General features: G+C 40.1%; 1 protein-coding gene across 1 annotated transcript; it reads left to right on the plus strand.

Annotated features, from left to right (window-relative positions):
- The first annotated feature begins 163 nt into the window (after positions 1-163).
- LOC138127522 (fatty acid synthase-like) lies at positions 164-10400 on the plus strand. Its single transcript, XM_069043553.1, has 18 exons — positions 164-202; positions 2678-3178; positions 3226-3429; positions 3485-4456; positions 4509-5024; positions 5076-5305; positions 5353-5713; positions 5760-6017; positions 6065-7055; positions 7107-7237; positions 7291-7447; positions 7497-8140; positions 8222-8377; positions 8420-8671; positions 8716-9225; positions 9273-9582; positions 9635-9898; positions 9947-10400. The coding sequence occupies exons 2-18, from the start codon at positions 2700-2702 to the stop codon at positions 10295-10297; spliced, it is 6786 nt and encodes a 2261-aa protein (XP_068899654.1). The 5' UTR covers positions 164-202; positions 2678-2699; the 3' UTR covers positions 10298-10400.
- The last annotated feature ends 5599 nt before the right edge of the window (positions 10401-15999 follow it).

Raw genomic sequence — 15999 nt, forward strand, 5'->3', positions numbered from 1 at the left:
GGTTGGAAAACAAGAACAATGTAATGAAGAAATTTGTATAAATAATATGCGTTAGAAGTCAATAAACAGAAATAACCTTGCTCATTAAATTTCTTAAATTTCCACCGCCCCCACTACCTTTACCCATTTCACCATATAAATTAAGCAAACTCATCTTTGTATTGTGTTCAGTTTTGTGTTACTCAGGTAGTTCATGAGCAGGGTAAGTAATCAATAATTTTTTTGTATTATTTGTTGTTTTTAATAATTACTGACAATTTTGTATCTACATTAGTACCAATAATACCTAATATTTCATAAATTTATGAAAATTTTGGTCCAAAATTTTTTTTTTTTTGTATTTTATACCTACACTAATGAACTACAGGTGTCCCTGAAATGCGCGGCAAAATTTTAACCACGAGCTTTTGGCTTCATGTAGAACTCGGAAAAAATATTTAAAAAATTCTGACATTTAATTTTTGAGATACAATTTTTTTTAATTGCTTTTAGCCTTCTACGTTGTCCCACAATCTCGTATGTAAAATTTCGGCAGATTTTAAAAATACACCCTTGTATATCATATTTTATAAAATGTACGTCAATGCGAAGTAACCTCTAAGAAATATGCTTTAAAACAAGGAAACCGCATTGATGTACGTTTTATAAAATATGATATACAAGGGTGTATTTTTAAAATGTGTCGAAATTTTAACTATGAGGTTGTGGACCAACGTAGAAGATTAAAAATTAAATGTCATTTTAATTTTTGACAAAAATTTTTAAATATTTTTTCCGAGTTCTACATACAGGGTGTTTCTGAAATAGGTGCATTAATTTTAACTGGTAATAGAACTCATCAAAAGGAACAACTTTTCTATCTACCATTTTGCCGAAAAAGGATGTTTAATTCTAAAAAAAAATTGGTGAAATTTTTCACTAAAATAGCCCTACGCCACTAAATACTGCAATGGCTAATTGAGATCAGCGCTAATATGAAAAAAACATCCATTTTCATCCAGAAAACGTGTTTTAACGCCGAAATCGAAATTCAAATAAATCTACCGTATAGCAAAAAATCCACTTCGTAAGAATCTGGTTGGTTCACGTTTTTAGGTAGCTTAGTTTTGGAGATATCAACGGTTTTAGGAAAATCTTTCCTAGTTTTTTAAGTCATTACGCAACGTTTTTCGCCAAAATGGCAGAAAGAAAAGTTGTTCCTTTTGATGAGTTCTATTACCAGTTAAAATTAATGCACTATGGCAGAAACACCCTGTATGAAGCCAGTAGCTCGTGGTTAAAATTTTGCCGCGCTTTTCAGGGACACCTGTCTATTGCTGCACTCAAAATCGTACAGTAATAGGTCACTTTACAGCATAGCAAACATTACAGCATAGCAATCAACCATTTTGTGTTTTTTGTATTGTTTTACAGGAAGTAGACTTGACGAAGCTTCTCGGGCAGCATTTAATAAAATATCTGTTGAGTTATTTTCCATCATTTTGAAATTCGATTTCAAAAAATTATGTTGTTATGTAGTATTTCTGTCAGGCTAATGAAAATCTACCTTCTAAAGTTTTTCAAATTATTCGCAAAACTTTTTTACGAACAAATTTTAATATTCTTAAAGTGCGATAAAATAGTGTACGCTGCTCGTCAGAAAAGTGATTTTACTGGACTCGCATGGTTCGCTGACGCTTCTACTTGCCATACTCGTCTAGTAAACTTTCATTTTTCTGAACTTGTAACGTAATCTCCTATTTTCTACGAGAGTCTGGAAAACGAACATATTTGAATACTAATTTGAGTTAGAAAAGTGGAATATTTCCTAACAAGGGCGAAATTTTTTTCCATATTAAGTATACACAGTTCAGTTTTGATCGTTCAATATTCGTGCGCTGTCATTTTTTCAGGTATGTTTCCCATATTCTTCAATATCAAACGATTCACTTGTATGAAAGATTTTAACAGAATAAATTTCCGTTGATTTATTCGAGCGAACAATTTAAATGCCTTCACAAACTTTGTATTTTATAAACAATAGCTATTTTCAATACAAGTGTGCATTCAATCAGGTTAAAAATAAGACAAGCTTTGGTTATTAATATTCAGAAAGTATTTTAAAAACAGATGAAAAAAACTTTCAGTACAACATATTTGGCGCCCTCTTTGCTCACTGTCACATGAATAATGAAATTGTTGTCAAATTTGTTGTAATCCGTTTAAAATATTAAGTTTTTAATTTTTATTTATTTACATATTTTATATTTTTTATTAATTAATACCTTGTTCTATTTCATTTGTCTGACTTTTAAAACTTTTTAACAGTTTAGAGAGAATTGAGCAGTTTATTGTGCAGAAGCAGAAGCAGTTTTTTTTTTGAAAATTTTTTCTCAAATAATAAATTTGTGGTAAACAAAAAAACAATTTGTCATAGTAACCACATGACAACCACTTTTAACGCTATAAAATTTTTGGGTTTTGATGATGTTTTAAGAACTGTTATAGAAAGAGGTGTTGGATAAAACTATGTATTACACTCGTGCCTTAACAGCAAATAATTCACTCAAGAAAAATTAGCCCACTCGAGCAAGCTCTCGTGGCTAAACATTTCTTTCCTGACTTATTTGCCTTATAAGACACTTGTATAATAAATAGCTATTACAACATTACTTTATAACAGTAATTGTTCTTTCAGACAAGTATCGAGTGAGTTAGAGATGGACGCGAGTCAACCTCACGCTAGATCCGGCGAGCCTGACTTCGAGTACAGCCGATGGCTCTCTTCCGCCCCTCCGGGTGAAGAAGTGGTCATTTCCGGCATGTCCGGTCGCTTTCCGGATTCCAAAAACGTCCACGAATATCTTGGCAACCTCTTCAGTAAAACGGACATGGTAAACGACGACGACCGACGCTGGAAACTGGACCACCCGGAAATACCCCAAAGGGGCGGCCAAATCCCCAACGTGGACCGCTTCGATGCCGGATACTTTGGGGTGCACCACCGCCAAACCGACGTTATGGACCCCATGATGAGGGTATTGTTGGAGACAGTAGTAGAGGCGATCATGGATGCCGGGATGAATCCCTTGGAGGTAGAGGGTTCGAGGACCGGAGTCTTCGTGGGTACGTGTTGGTCGGACGTGGCAAACAACATCCTGATGGATACTACAGAACCCCAGAAATTTGCAATGACAGGGTAGGTCTCGACGGCGGTACTGCCGGTACTGAGTCGGTGCGTTTTAGGTACTTCAAGTCTCTGAACGCCCACAGGGTTAGCTACTTCTTGAAACTGAAAGGTCCAACGTATATTGTCGACACCGCTTGCAGCAGTTCTCTGAACGCTTTGGATTTGGCATTCAAGGCCATCCGGAGTGGACAATGCGACAATGCTATAGTTGCCGGCAGCAATATAATTCTACATCCATGCAACACCCTTCAGTTCTTTCGGTATTGTTGTCTGTACACGTTAGAAGTAATTTACCCATATCGGTGGTTCCTCCAGGTTGGGAGTACTGAGCAGCGACGGTGTATGTCGCGTGTTCGACCAAGACGCCGGAGGCTACGTCAGAAGTGACGCCGTCGCGTGCATCTTTCTCCAAAAAGCGAAGAACGCGCGCCGGATTTATGCACAGGTCATCAACACCAAAGTTAATTGTGACGGTTACAAAGAACAAGGCATCACCTTCCCCTCTACTCTAGCGCAGAAGCAGCTCATGACGGAAATCTACGACTACACCGGGGTCCACCCCTCCGAACTCAGCTTCTTGGAAGCGCACGGAACCGGCACTCAAGTCGGAGATCCCCAAGAAGTCGAAGCCATCGACGACGCCTTGGCCAAAAAACGCGACAAACCTCTCTTGGTCGGATCTGTAAAATCGAATATCGGCCACACAGAACCATCTTCTGGAGTTTGTTCCATCATCAAAACCTTGATAGCGATGGAAACTGGGTTGATTCCTCCTAATATCAATTTGAAACAGATCAAGGCGGGAATGGAGGGGTTCGAGCAAGGGAGGATGAAGGTGGTACTCGATTTGACGGAGTTAGAAGGCGACGAAGCTGTCGTAGGAATCAACAATTTCGGCTTCGGTGGTAGTAACTGTCACACCATGCTCAAAAGGTTCAAAAAGAAGAAAGTCAACGGAGGAGAACCCAGGGATGACGTTCCCAGGTTGGTCTGCGTTAGTGGGCGCACCGAAGAAGCAGTTTTGTCTCTGTTGAATGATGTCAACAGTAGAGAACTTGATGCGGAACATGTTGGATTATTCCATCAAATTTACAAAAATAATTTTGACAGTCATATTTATCGAGGCTTCACAATAGCGTCGAAGAACGGTCCGCTCAGGACCTCATCCAAGTTCTTTTCCTTTCAACACAAACCTCTTTACGTCTATTTCGGGCAGTTCGAAAACTCCTTCAAGCTTCTAGGTTCTTATCTTATGCAATTTCCAATCTTCAAAAATACAATTTCCAGGTAAGTCTTTCATCCTTCTTCGAAGATTCACCCTAGTCTATCTTACTTAAAGAATCGATAACATCTTGGCAACCAAAAACGTCAACATCTTGGACACGATTTTGAAGGATCAAATCCAAAAAGACAACCTCCTCGGTGCCATCGCCGTGCAAGTCGGATTCGTGGACGTCTTGAAATCGTTAGAACTGATCCCAACTGCGGTATATGGCGACTCTTGGAGCAAGGTAGTTAGCGCTTACTACTACGATGTCATCACCATAGAAGAAACGGCATTGACAGCTTACAAGATCAGTCAAAAACCGTTGAATTTTGAATCAAACGTCCTTTTCGACGGCATCCCTGAATTGACTAGTTTGCCTAAATCAGTTCCCAAGAAAGAAAACGGATACTTTGCCAAAAACACGAATTTGCCAAAACTGGAGTTGCGCGGCGACTTTTTGAGTCACGAGACGTTGCTCAAAGTGCCGAAACACTCGTTCGTCTTGAACGTTTCCGACCAACACTTAAACGACAAAGATGTGTTGCTTGCGGAGGGCAATGTCGTCATGTTTTTGGAGGTTCTGGGAAGGTATCTGCCGAAATCCAGATTGTGATGTGGTTTTCACTTAAAATTTTGTAGATTGTACGAATGCGGTTACAATCCTCAACTGCACAAGTTGTATCCCGAAATTGTGTACCCCGTGAGTCGAGGCACTCCCATGATCTCGCCCATGGTCAAATGGGACCACGACAAGAGCTGGTTCAGTTATAAGTTCACTCAGTTCATTGCGACGGAAGTCGAACAGATGCATTACAATGTTTCGAACGAGCACGAAGAGTTCAAGCACATAGCGGGGCACGTCATTGATGGTTTGTTAGTCTAGGTCTTAGAACAACCCGCTGAAGATAAGTTTCAGGTCGCAACTTGTTCCCTGCCTCGGAATATCTGAGTTTAGTGTGGCGGACCCTTGCCCTTAGTTGGCACTTGGCAATCATCGACTTGCCTGTGATTTTCGAAAATTGCAAATTCATTCGAGCTGTGACGATGCCGAAGAGTGGTTTTATCAAACTCTTAGTTATCATTCAGAGAGGCAGTGGCAACTTTGAAGTCATGCACAGGGACATGGTTGTTGTAACCGGTCGAGTTTCCCATGGTTCTAATGTGAGTCAAGAACAAACAAATTTGAAATCACTTTCTCTGTGCAGCGAAGATCCGACCCAAATTTTGGAACAGGACGAAATCTACAAAGAACTCTACCTTCGAGGCTACAATTACAGGCAGGACTGACACTGTTGTGTAGCTTTTTTCACAGACCGTGATCAGTGGTATGTTTAAGGGTATCGCGAGATGTGACATAAATGCATCTACCGGTCTGGTCAAGTGGGAGGACAACTGGAGCACCTTCTTGGATAAAATGCTTCAAATGAAGATCCTTCAAGCTGACAGTAGATTGCTCTATGTTCCTGTAGGAATAAAGAAGTTATCAATTGATCCGTTGAAACATTTAGAAGTTGTTGACAGTTTTAAAGATGAGGAATCGCTGATTCCGGTGCACGTCTACAAAGAATGCAGTATCATAAAGTATGATTTATTGCCAACCTTGACGCTTTTACATTATTTTTGCGCAGATCTGGCGGAATTGAAATTCGTGGGCTTACAGCGAAGTCCATTTCCAAGAAGAAACCTCGTTTGGAGCCAGTTTTGGAGAAGTACGAATTCGTTCCCAATCAGCAGTCGCTCGAAATGTCCCAGCTGATAAGAGTCAATATTCAAATCATCCTCGAGAATAGTCTAGAAAATCATTTCAAAGCAGTTGAACTACTAGAGGGTTCTGGTGAAGTTCTTTCGTCTCTGGTTTGTAAAGTTTTAGACGACGTCCCGGTTGTCACGCCTGAACTGATAGTCTCCACCAAAACTGCTTTGGACCCGATTCCTGGTGTCAAAATCGAACACTTTGTTTTAACTCCTGAGAGCAAGTTGCTCTTGATCGTCGCCACTAAACTTTTACAAAATCCCACTTCCCTAAAACAGGTATTGAACTCTCTTCACCCTAAAGGTTTTGTCTTGACTAGAGAAGAAGTCGACTTTGAGATCCCGGATTTAGACAATATCGAAATTGTCACCGAGTACACGACGGTCAAAGAGAAAGTGGTTCTTCTTAAGAAGTCTGAAGCAAACATTGAGACGAAATTTGTCGAGGTGTCATCGAACAACTCCGAGTGGTTGTCTCAGTTGCAAAACTTTGTAAAGTCTGAAGAGAATGTCGTGGTTTACGGTCAAAATCGTGAACCCAACGGCTTGATAGGATTGGTCAATTGTCTCCGGAGGGAGTCAGGGGGACATAAAGTCAAGTGTTTCTTCATGATGGACCAGGCGCCAGATTTTGACCCTCAACTACCTTTCTATAGAGATCAATTGAGAAAAAATCTAGCCATAAACATTTACAAGTCGGGGAAGTGGGGGACTTACAGGCACTTGCTGTTGGAAGAACTACAAGAAGTGGAATGTGAGCATTGTTTCGGGGACGTTTCGGTCAAGGGAGACTTGTCGACCATGAGGTGGTTGGAAGGGGCGCTCATTGACGAGTCCCGACTCCCAGAAACTAAAGTTCCAATCTACGTAAGTGCAGTTTATTTTATATGACTATGATGACTTTGCACTCTCTTGCAGAACTGCTACTCCGCCATCAATTTCAAAGATATCATGCTGGCGACGGGTCGCATCAGCGCGGAAACTATCACCACCGACCGCATCGAACAAGAGTGTATGATAGGCTTCGAGTTCGCCGGATTAGATCCGAAGTAACTACGTTTTCAATCAAATACCACACGTTTCTATGATAATTTGCTTAAAGGGGGCGCCGAGTCATGGGAATGATTGACAATCGTGCGCTAGCAACTCAGGTCAGTGGTGATTCTCAGCTCTTGTGGGAGGTACCCGAGTCGTGGAGCTTGGAAGACGCGGCCACCATCCCCGTTGTCTACTCCACAGTGGTTTACGCTTTGCTTTTGGTGAAACCTTCAAACTACGAATATGCCTTTTAACCCACTTGCCTTGCAGGCCGTAGACCTCAAACCTAAGAGTACCATCTTGATCCATTCCGGTACCGGCGGAATCGGTCTCGCCGCATTGAACGTCTGTCTCCACCACCAGTTCGAAATCTACGTCACCGTCGGGACTCAAGACAAGCGAGACTACCTTCGAAAGCATTATCCCCAGATTCCTGAAAGTCACATCGGCAACTCCCGCGATACCTCTTTCGAGGAGATGATCAAAACCGGTACTAACGATCGCGGTGTTGACGCCGTTTTGAATTCTTTGACCGAAGACAAGCTCAGGGCATCGGTGAGATGCTTGGCGCCAGGCGGACGCTTCTTAGAAATTGGAAAGTTCGATCTTGCGAACGACTCGAGTCTCAATCTTCTCTTGATGGAACGAGGAGCGAGTTACCATGGAATCATGTTCGATCAGATTTTCAAAAAATGCCCGGAATTAAAAATCAAACTTGTCGACGCAATGTACAAAGGTGTTCACGATGGGTACGTTAAGCCCTTACCGAGGGTCGTGTTCGGCAGAGACGAACTGGTGCAGGCGTTCAAATACATGACCACCGGGAAGCACATCGGGAAGGTGTTGGTGAAAGTGAGAGACGAAGGAAATGTGCAAGGTGTTGGACCCAAAACGATATTCCCGGCGCTTCCGAGGTGAGTACTACTAATAGAAGAGGTCCAAAAACACATCTTTGGGGCTCACCTGAGGTACTAATTAGTGTAATTCCATTGAAGATTCAACTGCGACTTGACCAAGTCGTACGTCATCATTGGAGGGTTGGGAGGAGTCGGTTTGGAATTGGCCGATTGGCTGGTCTTGAGGGACGCCCGAAAATTGGTCTTGGTCTCCAGATCGGGAGTACAAACAGGGTACCAAGCCCAAAGGATAAGGTAAGTTTGTGACATTGAGAATCTTCATCTAACTCCCTCCAGACTTTGGAGGTCTTACGGCGTTGAGGTTGAAATTTCGACGCGAGACGTCACAACCAAGCAAGGCTGTCTTGATTTGATCAACGAAGCTACACAACTAAGTCCCATCGACGCCATCTTCAATCTGGCCGTGGTCCTGAAAGATGCGTTCTTTGAGGACCAAACCGAGGAGACTTTCCGCCTGTCCTTGGCCCCCAAAGCTCGAACCACCACCTACCTCGATCAAATAACTCGCGAGATCTGTCCACATTTGAGGTCAGTACTCAGTAATATTCCCAGGTTGTGATTTTCTGGTTTAGGTATTTCGTCATCTTCTCTTCGGTTTCTTGCGGTCGCGGCAACGCTGGTCAGACCAACTACGGCATGTCCAATTCGATCATGGAGAGGATTTGTGAGAGGAGAAAACGCGACGGATTTCCAGCTTTGGCGATCCAGTGGGGCGCCATAGGAGACGTGGGACTCGTTGCCAAGATGCAAAAGGAGAACAAGGAACTGGTCATCGGTGGTACTCTTCAACAAAAGATCTCCAGTTGTCTCGAAGTGTTGGACAGGCTCTTGAAGCAAGACAATCCGATTGTTGCCAGCATGTTGGTCGCAGAGAAGTACAACAGGAGTCACGGTGCGCTCAGCGCTGTCGAAGCCGTTGCCAACGTCTTGGGCATCAAAGACATCAAGACCGTGAGTCAACATGCGACGCTGGCCGAGCTGGGGATGGACTCGATGATGGGCACTGAAGTCATCCAACTTTTGGAGAAGGAATTCGAGATTTACATCACCACCAAAGATGTCAGGAGCTTGAGTTTTGCCAAGTAAGATTTTCACACATGTGGTACTCTTGACTCTACCATCATTCCAGATTGATGGAGATCGAGTCAGAGAAGAAGAACGTTGAAGAAGAGGAGAATCTGAACAAGACTGAACAAGGTACAGACATGCTCATCCAGTTCATACCAGACAGCCAAGCCGATAGTAGACCAATTGTAACACTCTCCGGTGAAGGCCAAGACAAAGAGGCGCAAACGGTTCTAGTCTTTCCGGGTATTGAAGGAGCCTTTACGCATCTGGACGGCTTCGTAAAAAGTCTCCAAGCTCGAGTTTTGGGAGTGCAGTACAGCTACCACAACCCAGAAGACTCTATAGAAGAGATTGCAAGAAGGATCCTGCCGGTTAGTTGAACTACTCCACTAAGCAATTGAGAGTATACTTTTCTTTTTTTAGCACATTGAAGAGAACATATCTAGAGACCAACCGTTCACTGTAATTGGTTACTCTTTCGGCACCTTAGTCAGTCTAGAAGTTGTTAGTTTGTTAGAGAATAGAGGTTATAGAGGCAAATTAATTTTACTCGATGGTTCACCCACATATATACGGTCCTCTGTATTAAAGTCTCTTCCGGGCGACACAGAAATCGAGTTCCAAGCGAATCTCGTGTACAAAATTTTTTCGATATTGGTACCGATGGATTTGTTGGCGCCGTACAAGGTATTTCTGTGGTACACTTAGTTTCCGGTCTAGATTGTGCTGTTTCAGGAAAAGTTTTTGAAGTGTTCTGATTTGGAGGAGATGTGTGATTTAGGTTTGTCGTTGATACCTGCGGAAGTTGTCAATCGACAAAAACTGGACAAACAAGCTGGAATTGCAATGAATAACCGGTTCAAAGCAGCCTTAAATTACGTCTGCCACTCTAAAATTAGGTCGAAAGCTTACTTGTTCAAGGCCAGGTATCCCATGGTTGACGAAGAAGAAGATTACCAATTGTCGACGCTTTTCGAGCACTCCGTACAAGTTGCCACGGTGCATGGAGATCATGTTACAATACTGAACCAATTGGAGCTACCTCAAAACATCAATAAGTTAATGGCGTGTATGGATGATATCTGAAGCTTAAGATTTTGCTCGCCCACCTCAATTATACTAACAAAATGTCAACACGTGATTGAGAATAAATAGATCCAAATGGATATGAGGAAATAAAAAATTATATGAACCTACACATGTGTTTTTCTACTCTTGTTGGATAATACTGTAATTACATATTACAGTGTTTTTCATTGGACAACAGGATTCATTACCCACGGCCTTTTGAATAATTATTTCAAAACAAGTATCAAGTACGCAAAGTTATAATTTTAAAACGTAAGTTTCAATTTGTCTAATAATGAAACTTATTTATCAATTTCTCTTCATAGCCGTAGAAAAAGTATAGTATTCTATTCACTCGTATGAATTAAGTCACTCGCCTGCGGCTCGTGATACAAAATCATCCTCACGAGTACCTAATAGCCATCATTATCCGCTCATTGAATAATATACTATTGTATATTGTAGATCATCCTCTCTTTCTCTATCCCGACCATTCCTTTTCTTGCTTTATTTGTTTATGCGTAATTAGATGTAAACCTGTTGGTAGGTAAGTAAATGTTATTATAATTAAATTACAAAAATACATATTATAATTAGGTATCATTAAAATGTTTACAACTTCTTTACTTTGATAATTATTATTTCATGTATAAATAGATAATTTTCTTGGAGAAAATGCAGTACAATTAGTTACAATTAGTTTTTGTTGAGAAAAATCAGTTTTAGTATCGTCCTTTCGGTCTGTGTGATTCTTCCTTTATTACTCTGCTTCAGATTTTGCAACAATACAAAAACTGCAGATCCTCCTGGACTCCCCTTTTAGGAAACGGTACAAATTTCTTTAAATGTTTCCACTGAACAAAATATGTCTTTCAGATGTATTGACAAGCTTTTCTTAAATATACAAAGGTCTGTGGTGTCTTCTTCAAAGTTCGTGTGGGAGCGTTTAATAGACTGTTCCTAACGTCTAATCATCAAATTCTATAATATGTTCTGAGAGACACAAAATTCTTGAAAAAATCCGATTCGTACAAGTTTTTCAAACCTTGGCTAGGAAATGGCTTGGTCACGAGCGAAGGTGAGAACCACAACCTTGATTTTTCTTTTTAACAATGTTATAGGAGAGATATGGAAGAAACATAGACGCCTTTTGACACCAGCTTTCCACTTTGAGATTTTGCAACAGTTCGTAGAAGTTTTCGAAAAGTGTGGAGACATCTTCGTGGAAAAATTTCAAAATGAAATTGGACACAGTTTCGATATTTATCCTTACATCACATTTTGTACTTTGGATAAAACTTACGGTGAGATATTTCGGATTTTGGGTCAGTGAGAGGAAGTCTTTCTTCAGAAAGTATAATGGGAGTAAACTTGAATGTTCAAAAAAGGAGAAAGTGCAGAGTACGTTCAAAGTGTTCACGATATGACTAGAGTAATGATCGAAAGGTCGGTTAATTACTGTGGGAGCCAAAAATATGGATTTATGGTTTTTTGCGAATTTCTCTAAAACGGAAAAATCCAAGTAAAATTGTTTCGGCTCTGAAGACGCGCCTTGACAAGAGCAACTCAACGGTGCAAAATTCATTGCCATATGTGGCTTAATAAGGGAGCTATGGGCGTTTAAATGATTTCCGAAGTGAAAATTAGATAGAAGGGGGGGGGTACATGGTTTTTTTCCAAAATTTTTTTGTCGCCGATTCGAACCAAATTGCTGTCAGTTATTCTATAGGATGAGTTGAATTCAGGTATAGTAAAAGTTCCGGCCATTGAACCCATTTTTTGCTGTGGGAGCCAAAAATATGGATTTTTGGTTTTTTGCTAATTTCTCTAGAACGGAAAAATCCAGTTAAATTTTTTTCGGCTCAGAAGAAGCGCCTTGACAAGAGCAATCCAACGGTGCAAAATTCATTGCCATATGTGGCTTAATAAGGGAGCTATGGGCGTTTAAATGATTTTCCGAAGTGAAAATTAGATAGAAAGGGGGGGTACATGGTTTTTTTCCAAAAATTTTTTGTCGCCGATTCGAACCAAATTGCTGTCAGTTATTGTATAGGATGAGTTGAATTCACATAAGGTAAAAGTTCCGGCCATTGAACCCATTTTTTGCTGTGGGAGCCAAAAATATGGATTTTTGGTTTTTTGCAAATTACTCTAAAACGGAAAAATCCAGTTAAATTTTTTTCGGCTCAGAAGAAGCGCCTTGACAAGAGCAATCCAACGGTGCAAAATTCATTGCCATATGTGGCTTAATAAGGGAGCTATGGGCATTTAAATGATTTTCCGAAGTGAAAATTAGATAGAAGGGGGGGGTACATGGTTTTTTTCCAAAATTTTTTTGTTGCCGATTCGAACCAAATTGCTGTCAGTTATTGTATAGGATGAGTTGAATTCAGGTATAGTAAAAGTTCCGGCCATTGAACCCATTTTTGCTGTGGGAGCCAAAAATATGGATTTTTGGTTTTTTGCAAATTTCTCTAAAACGGAAAAATCCAGTTAAATTTTTTTCGGCTCAGAAGAAGCGCCTTGACAAAAGCAATCTAACGGTGCAAAATTAATTGCCATATGTGGCTTAATAAGGGAGCTATGGGCGTTTAAATGATTTTCCGAAGTGAAAATTAGATAGAAGGGGGGGGTACATGGTTTTTTTCCAAAAATTTTTTGTTGCCGATTCGAACCAAATTGCTGTCAGTTATTGTATAGGATGAGTTGAATTCACATAAGGTAAAAGTTCCGGCCATTGAACCCATTTTTTGCTGTGGGAGCCAAAAATATGGATTTTTGGTTTTTTGCAAATTTCTCTAAAACGGAAAAATCCAGTTAAATTTTTTTTGGCTCAGAAGAAGCGCCTTGACAAAAGCAATCTAACGGTGCAAAATTAATTGCCATATGTGGCTTAATAAGGGAGCTATGGGCGTTTAAATGATTTTCCGAAGTGAAAATTAGATAGAAGGGGGGGGTACATGGTTTTTTTCCAAAAATTTTTTGTTGCCGATTCGAACCAAATTGCTGTCAGTTATTGTATAGGATAAGTTGAATTCACCTAAGGTAAAAGTTCCGGCCATTGAACCCATTTTTTGCTGTGGGAGCCAAAAATATGGATTTTTGGTTTTTTGCTAATTTCTCTAGAACGGAAAATTAGATAGAAGGGGGGGGTACATGGTTTTTTTCCAAAAATTTTTTGTCGCCGATTCGAACCAAATTGCTGTCAGTTATTGTATAGGATGAGTTGAATTCAGGTATAGTAAAAGTTCCGGCCATTGAACCCATTTTTTGCTGTGGGAGCCAAAAATATGGATTTTTGGTTTTTTGCAAATTTCTCTAAATCGGAAAAATCCAGTTAAATTTTTTTTGGCTCAGAAGAAGCGCCTTGACAAAAGCAATCTAACGGTGCAAAATTAATTGCCATATGTGGCTTAATAAGGGAGCTATGGGCGTTTAAATGATTTTCCGAAGTGAAAATTAGATAGAAGGGGGGGGGGGTACATGGTTTTTTTCTAAAAATTTTTTGTCGCCGATTCGAACCAAATTGCTTTCAGTTATTGTATAGGATGAGTTGAATTCAGGTATAGTAAAAGTTCCGGCCATTGAACCCATTTTTTGCTGTGGGAGCCAAAAATATGGATTTTTGGTTTTTTGCAAATTTCTCTAAAACGGAAAAATCCAGTTAAATTTTTTTGGCTCAGAAGAAGCGCCTTGACAAGAGCAGTCCAACGGTGCAAAATTCATTGGCATATGTTGCTTAATAAGGGAGCTATGGGCGTTTAAATGATTTTCCGAAGTGAAAATTAGATAGAAGGGGGGGGGGGTACATGGTTTTTTCCCAAAAATTTTTTGTCGCCGATTCGAACCAAATTGCTCTCAGTTATTGTATAGGATGAGTTGAATTCAGGTATAATAAAAGTTCCGGCCATTGAACCCATTTTTTGCTGTGGGAGCCAAAAATATGGATTTTTGGTTTTTTGCAAATTTCTCTAAAACGGAAAAATCCAGTTAAATTTTTTTCGGCTCAGAAGAAGCGCCTTGACAAGAGCAATCCAACGGTGCAAAATGCATTGCCATATGTGGCTTAATAAGGGAGCTATGATGGGCGTTTAAATGATTTCCGAAGTGAAAATTAGATAGAAGGGGGGGGGTACATGGTTTTTTTCCAAAAAATTTTTGTCGCCGATTCGAACCAAATTGCTGTCAGTTATTGTATAGGATGAGTTGAATTCAGGTATAGTAAAAGTTCCGGCCATTGAACCCATTTTTTGCTGTGGGAGCCAAAAATATGGATTTTTGGTTTTTTGCAAATTTCTCTAAATCGGAAAAATCCAGTTAAATTTTTTTTGGCTCAGAAGAAGCGCCTTGACAAAAGCAATCTAACGGTGCAAAATTCATTGCCATATGTGGCTTAATAAGGGAGCTATGGGCGTTTAAATGATTTTCCGAAGTGAAAATTAGATAGAAGGGGGGGGGGTACATGGTTTTTTCCCAAAAATTTTTTGTCGCCGATTCGAACCAAATTGCTCTCAGTTATTGTATAGGATGAGTTGAATTCAGGTATAATAAAAGTTCCGGCCATTGAACCCATTTTTTGCTGTGGGAGCCAAAAATATGGATTTTTGGTTTTTTGCAAATTTCTCTAAAACGGAAAAATCCAGTTAAATTTTTTTCGGCTCAGAAGAAGCGCCTTGACAAGAGCAATCCAACGGTGCAAAATGCATTGCCATATGTGGCTTAATAAGGGAGCTATGATGGGCGTTTAAATGATTTCCGAAGTGAAAATTAGATAGAAGGGGGGGGTACATGGTTTTTTTCCAAAAAATTTTTGTCGCCGATTCGAACCAAATTGCTGTCAGTTATTGTATAGGATGAGTTGAATTCAGGTATAGTAAAAGTTCCGGCCATTGAACCCATTTTTTGCTGTGGGAGCCAAAAATATGGATTTTTGGTTTTTTGCAAATTTCTCTAAATCGGAAAAATCCAGTTAAATTTTTTTTGGCTCAGAAGAAGCGCCTTGACAAAAGCAATCTAACGGTGCAAAATTAATTGCCATATGTGGCTTAATAAGGGAGCTATGGGCGTTTAAATGATTTTCCGAAGTGAAAATTAGATAGAAGGGGGGGGTACATGGTTTTTTTCTAAAAATTTTTTGTCGCCGATTCGAACCAAATTGCTTTCAGTTATTGTATAGGATGAGTTGAATTCAGGTATAGTAAAAGTTCCGGCCATTGAACCCATTTTTTGCTGTGGGAGCCAAAAATATGGATTTTTGGTTTTTTGCAAATTTCTCTAAAACGGAAAAATCCAGTTAAATTTTTTTGGCTCAGAAGAAGCGCCTTGACAAGAGCAGTCCAACGGTGCAAAATTCATTGGCATATGTTGCTTAATAAGGGAGCTATGGGCGTTTAAATGATTTTCCGAAGTGAAAATTAGATAGAAGGGGGGGGGGTACATGGTTTTTTCCCAAAAAATTTTTGTCGCCGATTCGAACCAAATTGCTCTCAGTTATTGTATAGGATGAGTTGAATTCAGGTATAATAAAAGTTCCGGCCATTGAACCCATTTTTTGCTGTGGGAGCCAAAAATATGGATTTTTGGTTTTTTGCAAATTTCTCTAAATCGGAAAAATCCGGTTAAATTTTTTTTGGCTCAGAAGAAGCGCCTTGACAAAAGCAATCTAACGGTGCAAAATTAGTTGCCATATGTGGCTTAATAAGGGAGCTATGGGCGTTTAA

The sequence above is a fragment of the Tenebrio molitor genome, chromosome 4, assembly GCF_963966145.1.
Source record: "Tenebrio molitor chromosome 4, icTenMoli1.1, whole genome shotgun sequence".
Classification (NCBI taxonomy): domain Eukaryota; kingdom Metazoa; phylum Arthropoda; class Insecta; order Coleoptera; family Tenebrionidae; genus Tenebrio; species Tenebrio molitor.

What these genes read in the sequence shown, in the direction of transcription:
- LOC138127522 (XM_069043553.1), top strand. Translation starts at nt 2,700, where the DNA reads ATGGACGCGAGTCAACCTCACGCTAGATCCGGCGAGCCTGACTTCGAG. An exon ending in AAACTAAAGTTCCAATCTAC is followed by an intron (nt 7,056 to 7,106) that starts GTAAGTGCAGTT and finishes ACTCTCTTGCAG; the next exon opens with AACTGCTACTCCGCCATCAA. An exon ending in ATTTGTTGGCGCCGTACAAG is followed by an intron (nt 9,899 to 9,946) that starts GTATTTCTGTGG and finishes GTGCTGTTTCAG; the next exon opens with GAAAAGTTTTTGAAGTGTTC.